Raw genomic sequence first — 21101 nt, 5'->3', positions numbered from 1 at the left:
TTTTTTCCACTGTTCATGGTGAATGTTAGATGTGAGCAAGACGACTTATTGTAAACTCTACAATAGTCTGCAACATGGAACAGTGGGGCACCAGAACAGGCCTTTTGGCTCATGAGTTTGTGCCAAACATGGTGCTCGTTAAACTAAAATTCTGCAGGTTGATAGATATCCCTTTATTTCTTGCATATTTGTATGCCTATTCAGAAGCCTTTGAAAATACTATGAACATACCTGCTTCCACAACTACTCCTGGCTTCCCATTTGAAGCACCTACCAGTCACAGTGTAAGAAAAAAACTTTCCCATACATATCCTCTATACCCTAATCTCTCTCTCTCTCACACACACACCCACACACACTCACACACACTCACTCACTCACTCACTCACTCACTCACTCACTCACTCACTCACACACCCACACCCACCCACACTCATACACACTCACTCACTCATATACCCACATCCACTCACACACACTCACTCACTCACACACCCACACACACACCCACACCCACCCACACTCACACACACCCACACACACCCACTCACACACTCACTCACTCACACACCCACACCCACCCACACTCACACACACTCACTCACTCATATACACACATCCACTCACACACACTCACTCACTCACACACCCACACACACACCCACACCCACCCACACTCACACACACCCACACACACCCACTCACACACTCACTCACTCACACACCCACACACACCCACACACACACTCACACACTCACTCACACCCACACTCACTCACATCCACGCACACACACCCACAGACACACTCACACACACCCACTCACTCACCCACCCACACACACACTCACACAAACACACTTACACCCACACACACACAATCACCCACACACACACCCACACACACCCACACTCACACACACCCACTCACACACACTCACGCACACACCCACACACACACACTCAAACACACCCAATCACACACACACACTCACACACACACTCATACACACACTCACTCACACACACTCACTCACTCACACACACACTCACACACACACTCTCACACAAACACTCACCCACTCACACACACACACTCGCACACACACACTCACACACCCACACTCACACACACCCACTCACTCACAGACCCACACACTCAATCACACAAACACACTCACTCACACACACACTCACACACATGCTCACAGACACTCACATACACACACACACTCACACACACACTCACACACACACACTCACTCGCACACCCACACCCACCCACACTCACACCCACACTCACACACACCCACACACACACCCACAGACACACTCACACGCACTCACACACACACCCACACCCACCCACACTCACACACACACACACCCACACACACACCCACACCCACTCACACACACCCACACACACACCCACAGACACACTCACACGCACTCACACACACACCCACACCCACCCACACTCACACACACACACACACACCCACACTCACACACCCACACACACACTCACACACACTCACTCACTCACACACCCACTCCCACCCACACTCACACACACCCCCACACACACACTCACTCACTCACACACACCCACAGCCACCCACACTAATACACACCCACACTCACACACACCCAAGCACACACACACCCACACACACACTCACACACACTCACTCACTCACACACCCACAGCCAACCACACTCACACACCCACACCCACCCACACTCACACACACTCACTCACTCACACACCCACACACACACTCATGCACACTCACTCACTCACACACCCACACCCACCCACACTCGCACACACACACTCACACACACACACTCACACACACACTCACACACACACACACTCACTTGCACACCACACCCAACCACACTCGCACCCACACCCACCCACACACACACCCACACACACACCCACAGACACACTCACACGCACTCACACACACACCCACACCCACCCACACCCACCCACACTCACACACACACACACCCACACCCACCCAAACACACACACCCACTCACTCACACACCCACACACACACTCACACACACTCACGCACTCACACACCCACTCCCACCCACACTCACACACACACACACTCACTCACTCACACACACCCACAGCCACCCACACTAATACACACCCAAGCACACACACCCCCACACACACACTCACTCTCTCACACACCCACACACACACCCTCACCCACCCAGACTCACACACTCACTCTCACACACACTCACACCCACACACACCCTCACCCACCCAGACTCACACACTCACTCTCACACCCACACACACCCTCACCCACCCAGACTCACACACTCACTCTCACACACACTCACACCCACACACACCCTCACCCACCCAGACTCGCACACACTCACTCACTCACACACCCACACACACACTCACACACTCTCACTCACTCACACACCCACCCAACCATGCACCCACCCACACACACCCACACTCACACACACTCACTCACACACACACTCACACACACACTCACACACACTCACTCGCACACACTCACTCACACACCCACTCACTCACACACCCACTCACTCACACACACACTCACACACACACACTCACTCACACATCCACACCCACCCACACTCACACACACCCACACACACCCACCCACACTCAAACACACCCACTCACTCACACACCCACACACACCCACACTCACACACACCCACTCACTCACACACCCACACTCACACACACCCACTCACTCACACACCCACACTCTCACTCACACACCCACACTCTCACTCACACAAACACACACACTAACACACACTCACTCACCCTCAGCCTCTGATGATTCAGAGAAAACAAGTTTGTCCAACTTCTCTTGATAACTTCTACCCTCTAATCCAGGCAACACGCTGGTGAATCTCTCTTGTACCCTTTCCAAAGCCTCCATACCATTCCTGTCGTGAGGTATCCAGAATTCCAGAATTGTACATAATACTATAGTGTGGCCCAATCAAAGTTTTGTAGAGCTATAACATGAATTCCATATTTTTATATTCAATGGTCCACTCAATGAAGGTGATCGTACCATACGACTTTTCACCAATCTATCTACTTGCACAGCTACTTCAAGGTTCTCTCGATCTGAATCCCCAGATCCCTTTGCACATCAATGCTGTTAAGAATTCTGCCATTAACTGTATGCATTTCCCTTACATTTGAATTCTTAAAATGCAACTCTTCACTCTTAACCAGATTAAATTTCATCTAACATTTTCCTGCCCATATCAGTAACTGATGCATATTTTGTATTCTTTGATATGTCTCGACACTTCCACAGCTCCATCAATCTTTGTATCATCTGCAAACATCCAAACCCACCTACCTACTTTTTTCATCTACGTCATTTATGTACAGTTTCCTCCATAGTGTCATAGTGTTTGGGTCAAAGAAACCATTTTCCTTTATTGGCCCCTGTGCTCCACAGTTTAAATTTGTAATCAAACAATTCCCATGTGATTAAATTGCACATTCCAGATTTTAATTCAAGGTTATTTGTATACATTTTGGTTTGATCATGTAGAATTTACAGCATTTTTTTACATATTCCCTGTGGTGCCTTTTAAGGTAGAGCTGGAAAGGAAAATACTGACTCACGTTGTAATCAGCATAGGACTGTTTCAATCTCTTTTAGACCACTTTTTAAGTCATTTACGGTTCAACCGTTCTGAAACCAGAGTAATGCTATAACAATCCCGACGCATTTCTCAGCCTACAGGCTTCGTCCCTGAGGTGGAAGGGGGGTCCAATGCCATCTCAATGCAGGCCTTCGGGACTCTTGGTCGACTAGCATTATAGGGACGATCCTAACATGAAGCCACACCCCCCTCCCCCTCAGTTGCCACTACAGTACACCCCCTCAGAATTGTCCTCTGCTACGCTAGTCCAAGTCTTATGCTTTTTTGGAGGGTGACTACGGCTATGCGGTGGTGGAAATGGCACTGGCTCAGCAGTGTCCACATGGCTGGATTTGAGCCGGTCCCTTGTATACAGCTTGTGTTTGCCCCAAATGTCCAATGGACTCATTGTTTTTTAGCACTTTGCATGGTCCAATGTAGGGATGCTATAGCTGTATTCCCTGTGTTGGACAGTGGACAGACACAAAAGGCACTGAGTCAAGATCCACTGGGACGTGCATGGAAGATGAGCCATGTCTTGTGGCTGGAACTGGGGCCAATGCCCCCAGACGATGATGCAAGCATTGGCGTTCTTCCAATGCCGTGGAATCGGCACTGTCAGACAGGAGTGGAATGTCAGATGGCACTAACAGGGACATGCCATAAACCAGCTCAGTTGACGAAGTCTGCAATCCCTCTTTTGGAGCGGTCCGTATCCCCAGCAATGTTGATGTGAATACGGATGTTGATGTAGAAGTGTTGGAACCTCTGGGTGATGGGAGGGAAATGCTGCACTTGGCCCTTGGTGTACTTATGGACTTTGACGGTTTGACAAGCCAGACAAGTCTTTGCCCACTGAGAGACCTGTTTTTTTTCAACCCACGCCAGACAAATTTGGATGCTATAAGTTTGACTGTGGTGCATATCGAGGGGTGTGACAGTCCACGTGCATGGTCGAGAAGTATTTTGTGCCATGATGTGGGTACGAGGGGCCAGGCTCTTCCTCCTGTGGAACTGTCTCAGAGTATTGTAGTCCTATCTGGGCCTGTTTCTGTTTCTTGCAACTGAAATCATATGACTGCAGTCCAGGAAGTTTGCTGGGCCTTGACCAAAGCATTCAAGCCCCCCTTGATGGAGCTGATCTCAGGTCTGGAGAGGGCGTCTACAATGACGTTAACTTTCCCTGACACATGCCAAATGTCCAATGTGAACTCTGAGACAAAAGACAGATGTCATTGTTATCTCACTGTCTATGGTCCGATATTTTTGACAGGGGGATGGTGAGGGGTTTGTGGTTGGTGAATGCAATGAACTTCCGTCCCACTAGGAAATGGCAGAAGTGCTTCATGGCCAGATAAATCGGCAACATTTCCCGATTGAAGGTGCTGTATTTAAGTTTGAGGGTACGTAGATGGCGGTTGAAAAAGGCAAGTGGGTGCCAGTGGCCATAGACTTGCTGTTCTAGGACTGCTTCTACTGCTGCGTTGGAGGTGTCTGATGTCATGCGTGGGTGTGCTAGCACGGTTATTTTGGATGGTGCCCCTTTAGCTTCCTGGAATGCTGTCTCTGCTTCAGGCGTCCATGTTAACAGTTTTTGTTTGCTGGTCAACAGATGGAAAAGTGGGCGTAGTATTCTTGCAGCTATGGGGATAAAACGGTGGTAAAAGTTCACCATGCCTAAAAACTCTTGTAAACTCTTGATGGTAGAGGACCGTGGAAAGTTTCAGATGGCTGCCACTTTAGTTTGCAACAGGGCTGCTCCAGCAGATGTGACTCTGTGCCCTAAACTATCAATGGTCTCCTTACCAAAGTCGCACTTGTCCGGGTTGACGGTAAGTTAGAAATCATGGAGCTTCTGGAATAGGAGTCTGAGGTGCTGAACGTGGTCATCTTCCGTAGTGCTGGTTACCAGGATATCGTCCAGGTAGCCGAAAATGAAGGGGAGGTCTCTGGAAACTGCGTCCATTAGACATTGAAATGTTTGTGCCGCATTTTTCAACCCAAACAGCATTCTCCAAAATTCAAACAACCTAAATGAAGTTATAATGGTTGTCTTGGGCACATCATCTGGGTGTACGGGGATTTGGTGGTAACCTTTCACTCACTCGGTCCATTTTGGAAAAGAACAGTTTCCCATGCAGATTCACGGCAAAATCCTGAATGTGCAATATTGGGTAGCGATCTCGTACCATTGTACTGTTCAGTCTTCAGTAGTCCCTGCATGATCGCCAGTCCCCACTTGCTTTAGGGACCACATGTGGAGGAGACGACCAGGGGCTGTCGGAATGCCTGACGATGCTCAGCTCTTCCATAGTCTTAAATTCCTCTTTGGCTTGTTGTAAACAGTCAGGGGGAAGTCTCCTTGCCTTGGCATGAATGGGCGATCCTTCGGTCATCACATAATGCTGGCCGTTGTGCACTGACCGGGGTGTTCAAATGAAAATCCAGTGTAAGGATTTCGGGGAACTCAGTTAGAACCTTTGCAAACTTGTCCATAGACAGGGTCTGTATGTGCAGGGCTGACTGTGTGGTAGGCGAGAGTGGGTATGGTCTGGAAAGTGGAGGCATGGGCTAACCATTGCCCCCTCACATTGACCAGTAGGTTATTGGTCCTCAGGAAATCCACTCCCAGGATTGGTTGGCGTACGACCATGATAGCGAAATCCCACCTGTAAGCCAAGTCTCTTAGTAGCAAATGGACTGATATGGTGCTGTAGCTGGGTATACTTGCCGTGAGTAGGTTGGACTGCTTTGTCCGGGCTTCTCGTTCAAAGGCGTTCTGTGGCAAGATGCCGCGTTTGGCTCCCGTGTCGACTAAAAACCTTCGTCCAGAGATTCAGTTGACAGTGCAGAAGAGGCCTATGTGTTCGCCAACCTCCGCAGCCATTACTGGCAGCTGGCAGTGCCCTTTCCTTGGGTGTCAGCTGAGTAAGTGCATAGAGGGACACACTGGCGGGCATTCTGGCCCCACCTCCTGTGGTAGAAATACCACCCGTCCCACTGCTTGCCTTTGGACCCTCCTGTCTATCTCGGGGTTGTGCTGCTTTTCAAAATGGACAAGGTAGTCGTGCTGTCTGACGTGGCTGCCAGTTGGATTGTTGCAACAGAATTTTTGAGAACTCTGTATAGTCTGTCTGTTTCGTTTGCCACAGCCTGAGGGTCAGAAAAGTCTATGTCGGACAGGAACAAGGTGATATCGTGGGGGAGGCGTTCTAAGAATGCGGACTTGAACATTAGGCGCTTGGAGTGTCCGCCAGTTAGTGTGAGCATTTCGGTCATTAGCTCAGAGGGAGACCAGTCCCCCAGTTCATCTAGTTGTAGGAGACCCGTGCCTCGGTCCAGCTTGGTCATGGTGAAAGTTCGTAGGAGGTGGGCCTTGAAAGCTTCATACTGACCTTCTGTCAGAGGATTGGTTAGGAAAAGTTCAATTTTAGTGGCCAACTCCTTGTCTAGCGATGTGCCGACGTGCCAGAATTTTGTAGCCTCGTTGGTGCTATTGTGGAGGTTGAATTGTGTGCCTCTGCCTGAATGAACCACACACGTGTTCTGTGTGGCCAGAACGCTGGTAGGTTAACAGCAACCGCACTCAGTGCTGGTTCGTCAGACATTGTGTTGGGATCAGAGACATCTGAACTGTCGGGGTCACCAATGTGGTGCCTTTTAAAGCAGAGCTGGGAAGGAAAACACTGACTCACAATGTAATTAGCAAAAAACATTTAAATCTCTTTTTAGACCACTTTTTAAGTCACTTCCGGTTCGACTGTTCCTAAATTGGACATGACATCATAACACTCCTGATGCATTTCTCAGGCTGTGGGCTTCATCCCCTAGGTGGAGGGGGTCCAGTGCTATCTCAATGCGGGCCCCCCGACTCGTGGTTGGCTGGCATTATAGGGACGACTCGAACATGAAGCCACGCCCCCCAGCTGCCACTATAGTCCCCTTATTTCAGAGCATCATATTGTTTGGGACATTTGGCTTCACAGGTGTTTGTGATTACTCAGGTGTGTATAATTGCTTCATTGGTGTAGATATAAGAGAGCTACGCTTGCTTCTCTGCTTTTGTTCACCTTTGGAGTCTGTAGATGCCATTGTTCAACATGAGGACCAGAGTTGTGCCAATGAAATTCAAAGAAGCCATTATGAGGTTGGAAAAGAAGAATAAATGAGACACATTGGCAAAACCTCATGATTATTGTACCAAAGTTAGCTGTTTCGAACATCATTAAGAAGAAAGACCCATACTGGTGAACTGAGTATTTGCAAAGGGATTGGTAAGCCAAGGAAGATCTCCACTGCTGATGACAGAAGAATTCTCATCATAATGAAGACAAATCCCTGAATGCCTGTCCCTCAAATCAGAAACACTCTTCAGGAGATTGGTATAGATGTGACAATGGGTACCATCTGCGAAGACTTAATGAACAGAAATACAGAAGCTCCACTGCAAGATGCAAACCACTAGTTAGCCACAAAGATAAGATGACTAGATTACAGATTGCCAAGAAGTGTTTAAAAAAGACTGCAGAATTCTGGGAAAAAATCTTGTGGACTGATAAGGTCAAGAATAACCTGTATTAGAGTGATGGCAAGAGCAAAGTGTAGAGGTGTAAAGTGTTACGAGCCCAAAGGACCCCAAAACCCAGCAGCAAAAGACATTCACTAAGATACATATTTACTTCACAAAAGTTGTTTTTAATTATCATTAAACATGAAAACAGAATCAAACTTATCTCTATACTTAACTAAGCCCCTTCTAATTCTAAGCGCACGTGTATGTAATGTGTATGTAAATTTAAGAAAAGTTCTTTGCTTCACAGTTCAATCTCACTTCTTCTTCCAAGTTCTCTGGATGCAGGCAAATCTTATACTGTGTACAGAATTTAGCATGTATAAAGTTCACTAGACTTTGGTGTTCGAAAGGTAAATGTTTACCACTCAGGAAGGTTCTTGTAGGGTTTGCAGAGAGAGATTTGTTATTCCAGGATTTCCACAACTGAGGTACCACCATGAGACACCTCAATATCTCGCTGATGAAACTTCCCCCATCAAGGTTTTCCAGATGGTAACCTCTTTCTTCAGGCTACCACAGAGTTCATTTCTGTTCCGCTTATTCCAAGAGAAACATCAGACAGATAGCACTTCCAGCCATCCACTGTACTAGAACTTTCTGTTTCTAACCAGCTCTTCCTGGCTTGCACTGTTCAGCTGCTTTCAGTGTCACACACACTAGCTGAGAGGGCCTGTCTTTTCTCTCTCTCTCTCTCTCTCTCTCTCTCTCTCTTTCTCTTTTCTCTCTCTCCAGCTGCCAACTTCAGGAAGCCCATGTGACTCTCTCACTTAGAAAACCCCCCACCTTCTTCAGCAAACCACACTAGTTCTCCTCTCTTGGTCAAGCTGTTGTCTTAGATAAACAAAACCCAAGAGTGACCTTTCTGTGAGCACACTGTAGGTACTTGCAAAACAGCCAGTTTGTCTCCTCCAAAACAATGGCTATTCATTTCATTATGTCATTTCAATTAGCACCTACTTGTGAAATGTGTATAAAAATCTCCAAAGATCCTGGAATGTTAGTGAATATGAATTCTTCAGTCTTTCAAATAAGACTTGTTTTAAAATGTGTGTATGTATGTAACCCACTAATCTTACCAAGTTCTCCCAATATTTATCTATTACAAAAGGAACAGGCCAAGATCCAAAGCATACCATCTTGTCTGTGATACATGGTGGTAGGGGTGTTCTGGTCTGGGCATGTATGGATGCCATAGATACTTACCTTCATTGATGATGTAACTGCTAATGGCAGTATTGAAATGAATTCTGAAGTGTATAGAAACATCTTCTCAAGTTCAAGCATATGCCTCCAAACTTATTAGGTGGCATTTCATCCTATAGTAACACAATGATCCCAAACGTACTGGTAAAGAAACAAAAGAGTTTTTCAAGCTAAAAAGTGGAAAATTCTTGAATGGCCAAGTCCGTCACCTGATCTAAATCCAATTGAGCATGCTTTTCATAAGGGGACAAGCCCCTGAAACAAGCAGGAGCTGAATATGGCTGCAGTAGAGGCCTGGCAGAGCTTCAACGGAGAAGATACTCAGCTCCTGGTGATATCTATGAATCACATTCTTCAAACAGTCATTGCATGCAAGGGCTATGCAGCAAAGTTCTAAACATAATTACTTTAATATATGTACCATTGCTATGTTTCAAATATTATGGTGCCCTGAAATGCTGTAGTTTCTACATGGTCAAACCAAAATATATATGAATAACCTTGAATAAATCTGGAATGCGCACTTAATCACATGAGAATTGTTTGATTACAGATTTTAAACTGTGGAGCACAGGGGCAAATAAAAGGAAAAAGTGTCTTTGTCCCAAATATGTATATGACAAACAACAGTAGTCACATCACCGATCCCTGTGAAACTAGGCCAGAATAACACTCTTCCACCATTACCTTCTCTGGGCCAGCAATTTCTGAATCCAAACTATCAAGGGTCCCATGCTCTGTACTTTCTGGATTAGCCCATCATGAGGGGCCTTTATCATGAATGAATGAAGTCCATACAGTTGATATTCACCGCCCTACCTTTGTCATCTCCTCAAAAACTGTCAGATTGTAAAACATCATCTGTCCCGCACAAATCCATGCTGACCGTCCCTAATCTAACTATGCCTTTCCAAACTGGAAAGGAAAGACTTACCTTGGAAACTGAGAAATTTTCTATTGAATGGTCACATTTTCACAGTTTCTGTTATGTCACAGGCAGGAGGATGATATAATAGTTAATTTCTTTGCAGTGTGGGGGCCCTTGTGCAATGTCTTTGTGAAGTTTTCACATTCTCTGTGAGCACATGGGAAGCCTCAAGGTGTTCCCAAAGAAATGCTGGTAGGTTAATTGGCAACTATAAATCACTCTTTTATCTTGGTTAATGGAAAGAAAGGAATCAAAGGGAAGTTGATAATCGTATGTGTGAGAGAACAAATTGAAGGGATACAGAGAAATAGAGTGGGAATTAATTGTTATTCTGGATTGAATCTGATGGGCCAAGTGGACTTTGCATATTAATGGAGCCTGTCTTGTATCAACAAAGGGATTTGAGTATTATTTCATGAAGGAACTAGCATCTGGGTATACTTTCTAATTTTTAATACGTTTCATGCAGGGTTCAACAAATCCAGCTTTTGGGTCGAGACATGAAAGGACCTGCTCATGATAAACTCTGGAACCAGCTAGAAGCAGAAATACATCTTCACAGACATAAAACTGTTATCAGGGCATGTCGAGGACGTAACGACCCTAAACGACCCCTTCCCACACCACCTGGACATGTATACAAGCTTTCAAATTTCACTCTTCTGACCATAGATAATGTTTACTGTATATTAGCTTTTTTTAAAGTAAGATTTTCTTCTAGATCCTCAATAAGAGGTCCAAAGCTCAAGATTAAAACAGCACTCTAGATTGAAGTATTATTTCAGTTCTTCATCTTGATTATGTCTCTTGAAATATTTTCAAGTGATGCCAGCATTCATATGTTAGCATTTCCAATGGTACTTGAAAGATTTGTTTTGTGCACATAGTTATCAAGAACATATTGAAGGTTGGTTTACTTATACATTCATTTTACTTGTGCACTTTTACACTTTTCACAAAAGTCCTGAAGGAAAACAGATCTCAGCCGAAAAGATTTCACATGCTGAATTTAGATTCCATGAGTACATATACTGAAGTAAAAACAGATAATCGTGAAAATTCTCAGAGAGAACACTGATAATCTTTCACGAACAAAAAAAATGAAACAGGTAAGTGGATTTTAAAGGGAAGGAAAAGAAGAGGATATGAGAAAACAAAAGAAAAGGCCTGTGATGAATATTATAATCGATGAGATGAAATGACAAGTAATGATTGTGGATGACAAAAAAGTATGGTGGTGAGAGGATAAGTAGAGAAATCAATGAGTAGTCTCATGGTTGTGCAAATGGAAAAAGCAACTGATTTAATTTCAATCTAAAATATAATGTATTTAATATACTAATTTCTGACCCACAATAAATATGAAACATAGTTAAATGCCATAGGGCACAAGGACTTTTGATGTAACTAGGAATTTAACAACTACAGCTGTAGGTTGTAAATCCAAGATCATACTTACAAGTACCCACCAGGAATTGATAGCACACCTAATAGGAAACTTTCATATCTCTGTATCTGAGGCTTAGTTAGGTATTATCAATGTAAAATTTTGTAAGAAGTTTACCTCAATGAATAGTGCCGAAAAAATTAAAATACAAGATCTTAGTGTTAGGATATTTTAAATAGATGAGTTCTAAAGGCTGGATAATGATGTTAAATGTTTTATCTTTTTTTATATATAAAAATCAAAGGGTTAGATTTAGTGATACCTGTAAAAATGTAGATTATAATTAATGTTTACAACAAAATTAGATTTGACAGGAAAATTGGAAAACTGCAGATGCTTTAAATGGAAATAAAAACAAAATGCTAGAAACAATTTAATTTTTTTTGGTTGAAGATCCTTCATCAGAATTCTCGTGACTTGAATTTGTTCTGAATGATTTACTTTGTTTTACATTCCACATATGTAATCTTAATCCAGGTTCCATTAGATGATCCTTATTTAATTGTATAAGTTGTTGTTGCATTAAAAGTTTTTTTCTATAATTTATGCATAATTATGGAGGGATAATAGTGTTAAATTATCTTGCCAATGTTTTAAGATTTAAAAGACAAATATCATGAGGGGTTTGCTTGCTTTTCACATTCAATTTTTTCTCTTTCTTTTTAAATAGGATCCAGATGCCATTAGGAAGACCCAAGGAGTTGGGCCAATTCGGAAAGTACTGTTAGTTAAAGAGGATCATGAAGGGCTTGGTATATCAATTACAGTGAGTCTATTAACATTTTAATGCCATTTTTCTAGGTAAATGTGGTTGTAGTAATAAATATATTGATATGGATTGAGAGATATTTTTACTGTTAACAGTACACAAGGTTCATACTTGTATTAATTGTAATGGTTACTTTTAATTTAAATGCATGAAAAATTATGAACAATGTATCCTTGATCTTTAACTCTATGCAGGCAGTGTGAGTTGTAGCATGTAATCTCTTGGAATTTATTTTAATGTTAATTCTTATAGAATTGACTGGCACTAATCGTTGCAGGGTGTGATCTTAATTTCCTGTAGCTTTTGTGTTCAAATCCTGGAAATCTATGTTGTGGAATATTGGTCATTTGGTTGCTATTTTTAGAATAGCTGTTGCAATTTGATGAAGTTTCATAAATTGAAGGTTTTTGAAGAGATATTTATAGAACGGTTGATTTGCTGGTGGATTTTTCATATTTATCCTAAAATATATTAACCACGATATAAGCTCTGTCCAAGGTAATGGAAATAGTTCTTTAAACATTATAAAAGACTTCAATGTTCCATGCTAAATACTGTTGTTTGTCATATGTTGTGAATAGAATGCATCTTTGCTCTATATCTCATTGAAATAAAATGTACCATTTTGGTGTAAGTTTGGCTTTCTCAAAGATTTAAAAGGATACCATGTAAATTATAGCAAAAAAGTAATGTTTTTGGGCTTTTGTTTGATGTAGCATACAAATGGCAGCATTTGCGATGTTAGCAGTTATAGGTATAATTATATATGCATTGAGATTTGTTTGCACATTAGAATTCTAATAACATTGCTCAGTTTCTTAAATGATTTATTTAAGATTCAATATTCCTTTATTGTTATGTAATAATACATGAAATTGCCTTCTGCCTGCTGTAAGGCAGACAAAGTGTCTCCATTGGTGTCACCTGGTCCTTCTTACAGCATGAGAGAAAGAGAAGTAAAAAAAAAGTCAGTTCAATCACTGAGTGTCTGTGGATTTGCCTCTAGCACTCCCACAGCCTCTATAGCCCCACAGAGCCCTGGTCCATCCATCAGCAACCTGAGCTCCAGACCTGAACCCTTCTTGCCCTCAGCACCCTCTTAAATCGCAGTCTCAATGCCTGGTTAACAGTTCTCATGAGCCATTCTCCAACAACTTACAGTGGCGTGGGCCCCCTAACTGCATCACCCAGAGCCTGTGTTGGTCCCTCTGCCACTAAGGCCCTCACATGTCCACTGCTGTGGTCATCTTCCATGTGGGGTCTTCTCTGTATATCCTTCACAATGAGGGGGAGGTGTTCTCCCCGCTTTTGATCCACTGCTCGCCGGAGGCTGTTGCTGAGCGCAGCCACAGTCTCATTTTGGGCCCAGACACATGGTTGCAGGATTTTAATTTAACGGGCTGTTTATCACCTATATGGCATCACTAGCATTAGGACCGGGTGTTTGAACCATCCGACTATGGCTTATCTATGTAAGTACCTCCCTTAATGTGCCTTAAATGTAGTGATTTTATCTGATTTCACAAGCTTTCTGGCAGTGAGGTCCAGATACCATTCATTCTCTGTTTGGAGGAAAGAATTCATCTCAAATCTCCTTCAAGACTCCCTCTTCTTTCCTTCTACTCTTGTCTCTGACATCCCTACCATGGGAAAATGATTCCCCATAGGATTACCTACCCTATCTTAAATGATTTAATATATATCTATCAGGTAACCCCCCCCCCCTCAACCTCCCTTACGTAACCTATCCAATCTTGCCTCAGCCTATCCATAACTAAAGTCTTCCAATTCAGGCAACATCCTAGGACATCTCTGAACTCTTTTGAGTGCAACCTCATCCTTCCCACTGTGTGGCAACTTGAACTGCACACAATATTCTCACGAGGTGTATTCTGCAATCAAAGATTTTCCCTTTATCATGTACAATAGCTTGAAGAAAGCTATTAGAACTATAGAACATTACAGCACAGAAACAGGCCATTTGGCCCTTCTAGTCTGTCCTGAAATATCATTGAGCGTTGTCCCACTGACCTCCACACCTCCATACCCTCTCATCCATGTAACTGTCCGAATATTTTCTTAAATGTTAAAATTGAGCTTGCATTCACCACTTCTGCTGGCAGCTCATTCCATACTCCCATTACTTTCTATGTGAAGCAATTCCCCCTGATGTCCCCTTAAACTTTTCCCCTTTCACTCTTAACCCATATCCTCTGGTTTGTATCTCACCTAATATCAGTGGAAAAAGCTTACTTGCATTTACTATATCTATACCCCTCATAATTTTGTACAGCTCTATCAAATCTCCTTTAATTCTAGCAATAAAACAATAAAGAATCTGAAAACTTATTATAATGATCAGTTCCTAATATTTCTGGATTGTGAAGGAAAGTTTTGTCATTTTTAAAAAAAGTCATATCCAGTGATAGTTCAAAATTATTGATCAATGATCTGGCTCTTAGAATTTCAAAAATGCATTATTATTATTATACAAAATTATTTCAGAAAAGCATTCTATGTTTTAGAACTGGGATATAATTAAGTATTTATAATTATGACAAAATAAATTTGTGAGTCAAGCCTTTAGACGTTAAGAATGTTCAAATTCTAACTAAATGTAATCATTTTCTGAATTGTAAAACAGGGTGGCAAAGAGCATGGAGTCCCAATTCTGATATCAGAAATCCATCCTGGCCAGCCTGCTGAGCGATGTGGTGGCCTTCATGTTGGAGATGCCATATTAGCTGTTAATGGAATAAATTTAAGGGATGCAAAGCACAAAGAAGCTGTTACAATTCTTTCCCAGCAGGTAAATTAATGGCTAATCTGGTATAAAGGTGTATTCAAGGTTGCCAAAGCAATGCCTATGAATGGAGGTTTTGTGTGGAATTTTATATCTGAAATGCTAATCTAGATTTTCCCCCATTATTTCCAGTTACATATCATGGGTGCTGAATTGTTTCTGAAAAGCCAGCCAATGCATTGATATGTCTTTACAATTGCCCAATCTCATACTCCTATTTAGCCAAAAAATATTTTAATACAGCTAACTTGTAAGCAAGATGATGAATGGCAAGAATATCTGTGTCAAAAAGGTGCTAAGTAAAGATAATCACTAACAAGAGAGGTTTCATTTATCTATCTTTCATGTTCAGTGACAAGTGCTCAATGCGGATGTTCATATTAAGTAACACTATTGGCCAGAAACTCATCTCGACATGACACATAAGCACAGAAGCCCCAGAGGCTCAGAGTACTATTTATAACACAAAAGACAAGTTAATGAGCCTAAAATATTTATGCTCCAGATGATCCTCCATCAGCTTCTTTCATTCAATTTCATCCATTCATTTATACTTTACTCTTTTTTCTTTGGCTTGGCTTCGCGGACGAAGATTTATGGAGGGGGTAAAAAGTCCACGTCAGCTGCAGGCTCGTTTGTGGCTGACCAGTGTATTTACTCTATTTTCCTCAAACTGTTTGAGGTGCCAAGGTACACACACTAACCAATCCTCAGTTAAAGAAATTTCCACATGAGATCCCTTTAACTTTATTAGTGTCCAGCCTGATTCTTGTCTCATCGAAAGGCAGAAACATTTTCTTTGTATCTCCTCTATCAAATATTGTATTAATCTAAGAACTTTCTCTTCATCCCTTCTTCTGTCCCCACTGTTGTCCAGCTCTTTATTATAGGTATCCCCTCTTAATTCTTGTATCATTCTGGTATATTTTTAGCAGCGTACCAATATCCATTTGTAATATGGAGGCCAGAATTATCCACCATGATCCATGTAGTCAAACCAATGTTCTATTCATGTTTAACAGAATTACTCTTATTTTCATTTCTGTCCCTCTTAATATGACCTTCAGTATCTTATTCAAAAAAAGTCTGCTGGAGAAACTCAGCAAGTTGAGCGTCATTAATGGGAGAAAGTGAATGGTCGATGTTTTGGGTTGGAACCCTTCATCTAAACTTCTCCTCCCCACTGACCTTTTTATTTAGGTGTCCAGTTTTTTTAATATATATATATATATATATATATATATATACCTGTACCTGACGAAGGGCCCAATCCTGAAACTTTGGTTACCCTTTACTTCTATGGATGCTATATAAACCTGCTGAGTTTCTCCAATACATTTATGTATTGCACTCGACCCCAGCAGACTTTCTTGTTTAACTCTCAACAGTCTCTCGTATCTTCAGGATTTTGTTTGCTTTCAGGTGACCTTATTTTTTTTAAAATAAAAGATATAAGATTTATATATGATTGTCTAATCATCCACATCACTTAAAAACTTTTTTTGCAAGGAATACATAATGACCTTTTTGTTCCCAACAAAAAATATTATTTTAGATTTGTGGAATGAAAATCATTAGTTAAAAATGATGGAGAAAAGTATATTTTGATGCTCTTTCAGAAAATAGATATTGAGCTGTGAATCTTTTTATTTGAAAATCTACAGTAATTTTTGTAGAATTCTATAAAACAATGACCACTTTTGTTTCTTTTTAAGAGAGGAGAGATTGAGTTTGAGGTGGTCTATGTTGCTCCAGAAATAGACTCCGATGATGAAAACGTTGATTATGAGGACGAGACTGGCCATCGTTATCGTTTGTATCTCGAAGAGTTAGAAGAGAGCAGAAACGCAGCTATCGGCAGAAACGATGGAAGTGGCGATGCCAAACCAGTAGCAGGTAAAAACAGGAAAATGGACTTGACTTGTTTTGTGCAGTGCGAAACTGCCGCAAGGTGTTAAACATGGAAAAACCAAGCATTTATATAGTACATTGTTTTAGTCTAATCTCTTTTCAAATTGTTTATAACTACAAAGAGGATAGGACCTAATGTCAACAGATAGAACTTAGTCTGAATTCGGTGTTAGTTTCCTGAGCAACTTGAGTTCAGGATTGAGAACACTATCACTGAGTCAAACAAACTGCATTCAGACCCTATTATGATTTCTTTATTTGAATGCAGACTTTTAGGGTAACTGTGTTAGGTTACATTCTCCCATCAGCATTTGAATCATTGGTTGAATGTTTTCTGATTTTCATCTAGAAACTTGTGCTAGTAATTCATTCTTCTTGCTAACACAGATTTTGGAGAGAACTGATGTTTCAGATACATATTTTTAGTGATAAAATTGCAAAAGTAAATATTAAAGAATATATATGTTTGCATACAGTTTAGAATACAATATTAATGTGGAGTCACTCTTTTAAAGTAACAGATCAGAAACCAGTTCTGGATGCCATTTTAAATGGAGATGCAGGAACAAGTAGTGAAACAGCTTCAGAAGATACAGCCCTCCAACAAAAAGACTGTGCAGAATCCTCATCTTAAATTTGGCAAATGTTACTTGAACACTAAATGTGACTTTTCTGCACTTGACTGGTAACGTGGAAGGAACATTGTATGAAATGTGATCAACTATATAAACCTTCATTGAAAATAATGTCCAAAAGGATCACTCTGATTATGTTCTGGGGCGAAGAGGTTCCAATGATATGATAATATTACTTTATTAACAGTTTTGCATGTATGAAAATATTTAGATTTTGTGATAATAAAACCATTACAAGTACATTTTTGTTGGAAGATACAAGTTTTGAGTTCTACCAAACTTCAACTTTGAAATTCAAAAGTGACTTGGCATGCATTCAATGTTAACCTAAATTTAAAATTAAATAACATATTTTGGGGTGTGTTAATACTGCCTGTTGCACAAGAAGCACTTTCATCATCTTACAATTCCACTCTTTTTGTGAATTTTGCTTCGAAATTGAAATGATTACTTTGTATTTCTTTCTCTTTGTTCTTAACTAATCTGAAAACATCCCTTTTAGACATGTACAAAACTGTTAAACTTAATCTCTTAATGGTACAATGTAACTGACAGTCATGTACATAAAGAATATTGTTACATTGCATTAAATATTGCTGTTAATCTAAATATGAATTGACATCCTAGTCTATATCTATCAATAGTGAAAATGTGATACCTTGTATTTCTGTACTAATGAGTCAGTGAGCTGTAGACTACTTGGTTACATAACTGCAGCTAATTGGAAGTTTTTTTTGCTCTGATTTGAAAGAACATTTCCAAATGTAGCTATGATAATTATTTAAAGATAGCCTGAGTTACATTGTTGTAAGTACACAGTTCCTCTGTATATCCAATCTATTTGTAATTGTTTCATTATTCTGCAAAAAAATGTTAAATGTCATGTTGAGATTACTGTAGTATATTTTACATAGTATCACTTCTTCAGGTGTTTTGCACCTTTCATAAAGTTTTGATCTGTGCGTAGGAACATAGGAAGTAAGAACAGGAGTAGGCCAAAAATGGCCCATCGAGCCTGGTCCACCATTCAATACGATCATGGCTGATCTAATTTATGACCTAACTCCACCTACCTGCCTTCTCCCCATATCCCTTAATTCCTCTTAGGTCACTTGCTGATTCAAAATTACTAAAAATTACTAGAAATCCTACCCTCCTCATTGATATAGTACAGCTGCAGTTTGAAATGCTAATTTTTAATATATGATCACCAATATCAAACTTTCGTGAACATGCTTAAGGATGTTTTTTGGCTAATGAGAAAAAATTGGATGATAGAAAATTTATTGCTAAAAAGATTAGTGCCCATGTGGTTAGACAGAAAGAAGGATACTTGCTACTATGTTTTTATATTAATTGATGGAGTTCATACTCTGTCTATTTTATGAGGAAACAAGTGCTTCATTTTTTTAATGTCGTGTATGTCTACAATAGTACAAGTAATTCTCAGTTGTACATAAATATTCTTTATTGCATTTTTCTATTTATAAAGTTACACTGTTTATGGTGAATGTACATTTTTATGTTTTCTCTTTCCGCAACCTTCTTACAATATACTCTCGCTCTCTTGCTCTCTCTCTCTCTCATTCTCTCTTGTCCACCTCATTTAGACTAAGCTGCTGAAGCAGTTTGGAGGGACTTTTCATCTTTTGTTGAGTATTTTGATTGGCTGTTGCTTCTGTGATAGGATTCATATGGCAAAGATGTATCTTCATCTTTCAGTAGATGGCCACAAATGACCTGTAAAGACATCCATACTCATAATTTGCGATACATTTATGGGTTTTATTTCAATGCAGGTGTAAATCAATTTCTTTTACTGATAAATATTTTATGGAAAGCCTTTGAAAAGTTTGCCACTACTTCTGATTTTGCAATAATAAATTGTCCACCTAGAAAAGTTTGCATCTCAGAATCCTTTTACTTAATTTCCTCAAACATTCTATTTGCCGCCATTATCTTGTATAACATTAAAAAAATTACATTTTTATATAAAACTGAAGTGCCAGCAATGCATTCTGTTCACTACTTATGCTTCACTCCTTTGTTCATCGTGCTGTCACTGAGAAGTGAAATAGCTGTATAAAATGAATGGAGTATTGTTTAAACATTATTTTACAACCAATATATTTATGCTATATTATCATTTCCTTGTTTTTTGGAAAAAACTTAACTGTACATGGATGATGACAGTTTGTACTTTTCCCACAGCAAAATCCCCATGTACTAAAGACGTACAGGTTTCAGGCAGACCACAATACATCTTTCACTGAGTCTTCCAGTAGTTCTAGATGTCTGACTCCATGTGCATCCCCAGGAACAACCCATAAATTGAAGAATCCTCTGTCATGACAAGGACCTTAGGATCCTTCTCCACAAAGATGTACGGAAGGCATATGGAACCTTGGTTTTCAAGATTTATTGAGACCCTGGTTAAGAAGAAGAAGAATAGGACCATTAGAGGGCACACAAAATCAGTGAACCGGAGCGGACTCGAAAGGCCAACATGGCCTGTTTCCGCTCCGTAAATGGTTATATGGTTATAACAATGCCAAAGTAAATGGAAAAATTATTTTCTCAGGATTGTGAAAATAGAAATTGAATCTCTTGTACCCATGAAAGGAAATGAGGGATGTTGAAGGATAAAATCATATCATTTCAAGTTAATTGAAAATATTAATTTATAAAGGAGACATCGTTACTACAAGTTTTATTGTCCGTTTTAATTTGATTCACTTAATTTAAACAGTCGCAAAATATTTAGCTTTTTCAAAAACTTCTATTTCTTCAAAGCATGAAAATTCTAATTTAAATCTTGTATAAGTAATATCAAATATAGTTCTGTTACTCTGAAGACTTTTTTGACCAGTGTTATGAACACAAAAATGGCGTGAGTCACAGATGGAGACTGAAACCTGTTTGCAGTAGACCAGAGTTTGGCCAACACACTTCATTTTCACTCTGCAATCATCAAATACGTACTTCCTGAGATGATTGAAAGGCCAGTTAATATTGGTGCAAGACTGAAATACTCAAAAAGATTCTTGCTTGCTTCCCTTTGCACTGATAAGAATGAAATGAAACACTCCTTTAATTGAATTCGAACACTTCACAACAACTGTGTTGTAC

The 21101-nt window shown here is 40.8% G+C and overlaps 1 protein-coding gene across 1 annotated transcript in view; it reads left to right on the top strand.

The window, feature by feature from the left end:
* Positions 1-19872, top strand: part of gopc (golgi-associated PDZ and coiled-coil motif containing) — a 64200-nt gene extending 44328 nt beyond the window's left edge. Inside the window, exons 4-8 of the mRNA XM_069886829.1 lie at positions 10877-11042; positions 12525-12620; positions 15268-15432; positions 17142-17322; positions 17853-19872. Of these exons, the coding sequence (XP_069742930.1) occupies positions 10877-11042; positions 12525-12620; positions 15268-15432; positions 17142-17322; positions 17853-17971 (727 nt within the window). The 3' untranslated portion in view covers positions 17972-19872. The remainder of the gene's footprint in view (positions 1-10876; positions 11043-12524; positions 12621-15267; positions 15433-17141; positions 17323-17852) is intronic.
* The last annotated feature ends 1229 nt before the right edge of the window (positions 19873-21101 follow it).

The sequence above is a fragment of the Narcine bancroftii genome, chromosome 6, assembly GCF_036971445.1.
Source record: "Narcine bancroftii isolate sNarBan1 chromosome 6, sNarBan1.hap1, whole genome shotgun sequence".
NCBI classification, from domain to species: Eukaryota; Metazoa; Chordata; class Chondrichthyes; order Torpediniformes; family Narcinidae; genus Narcine; species Narcine bancroftii.
Note: the sequence above shows the minus strand (reverse complement) of the source record. Positions and strands in the feature narration are given on the sequence as shown.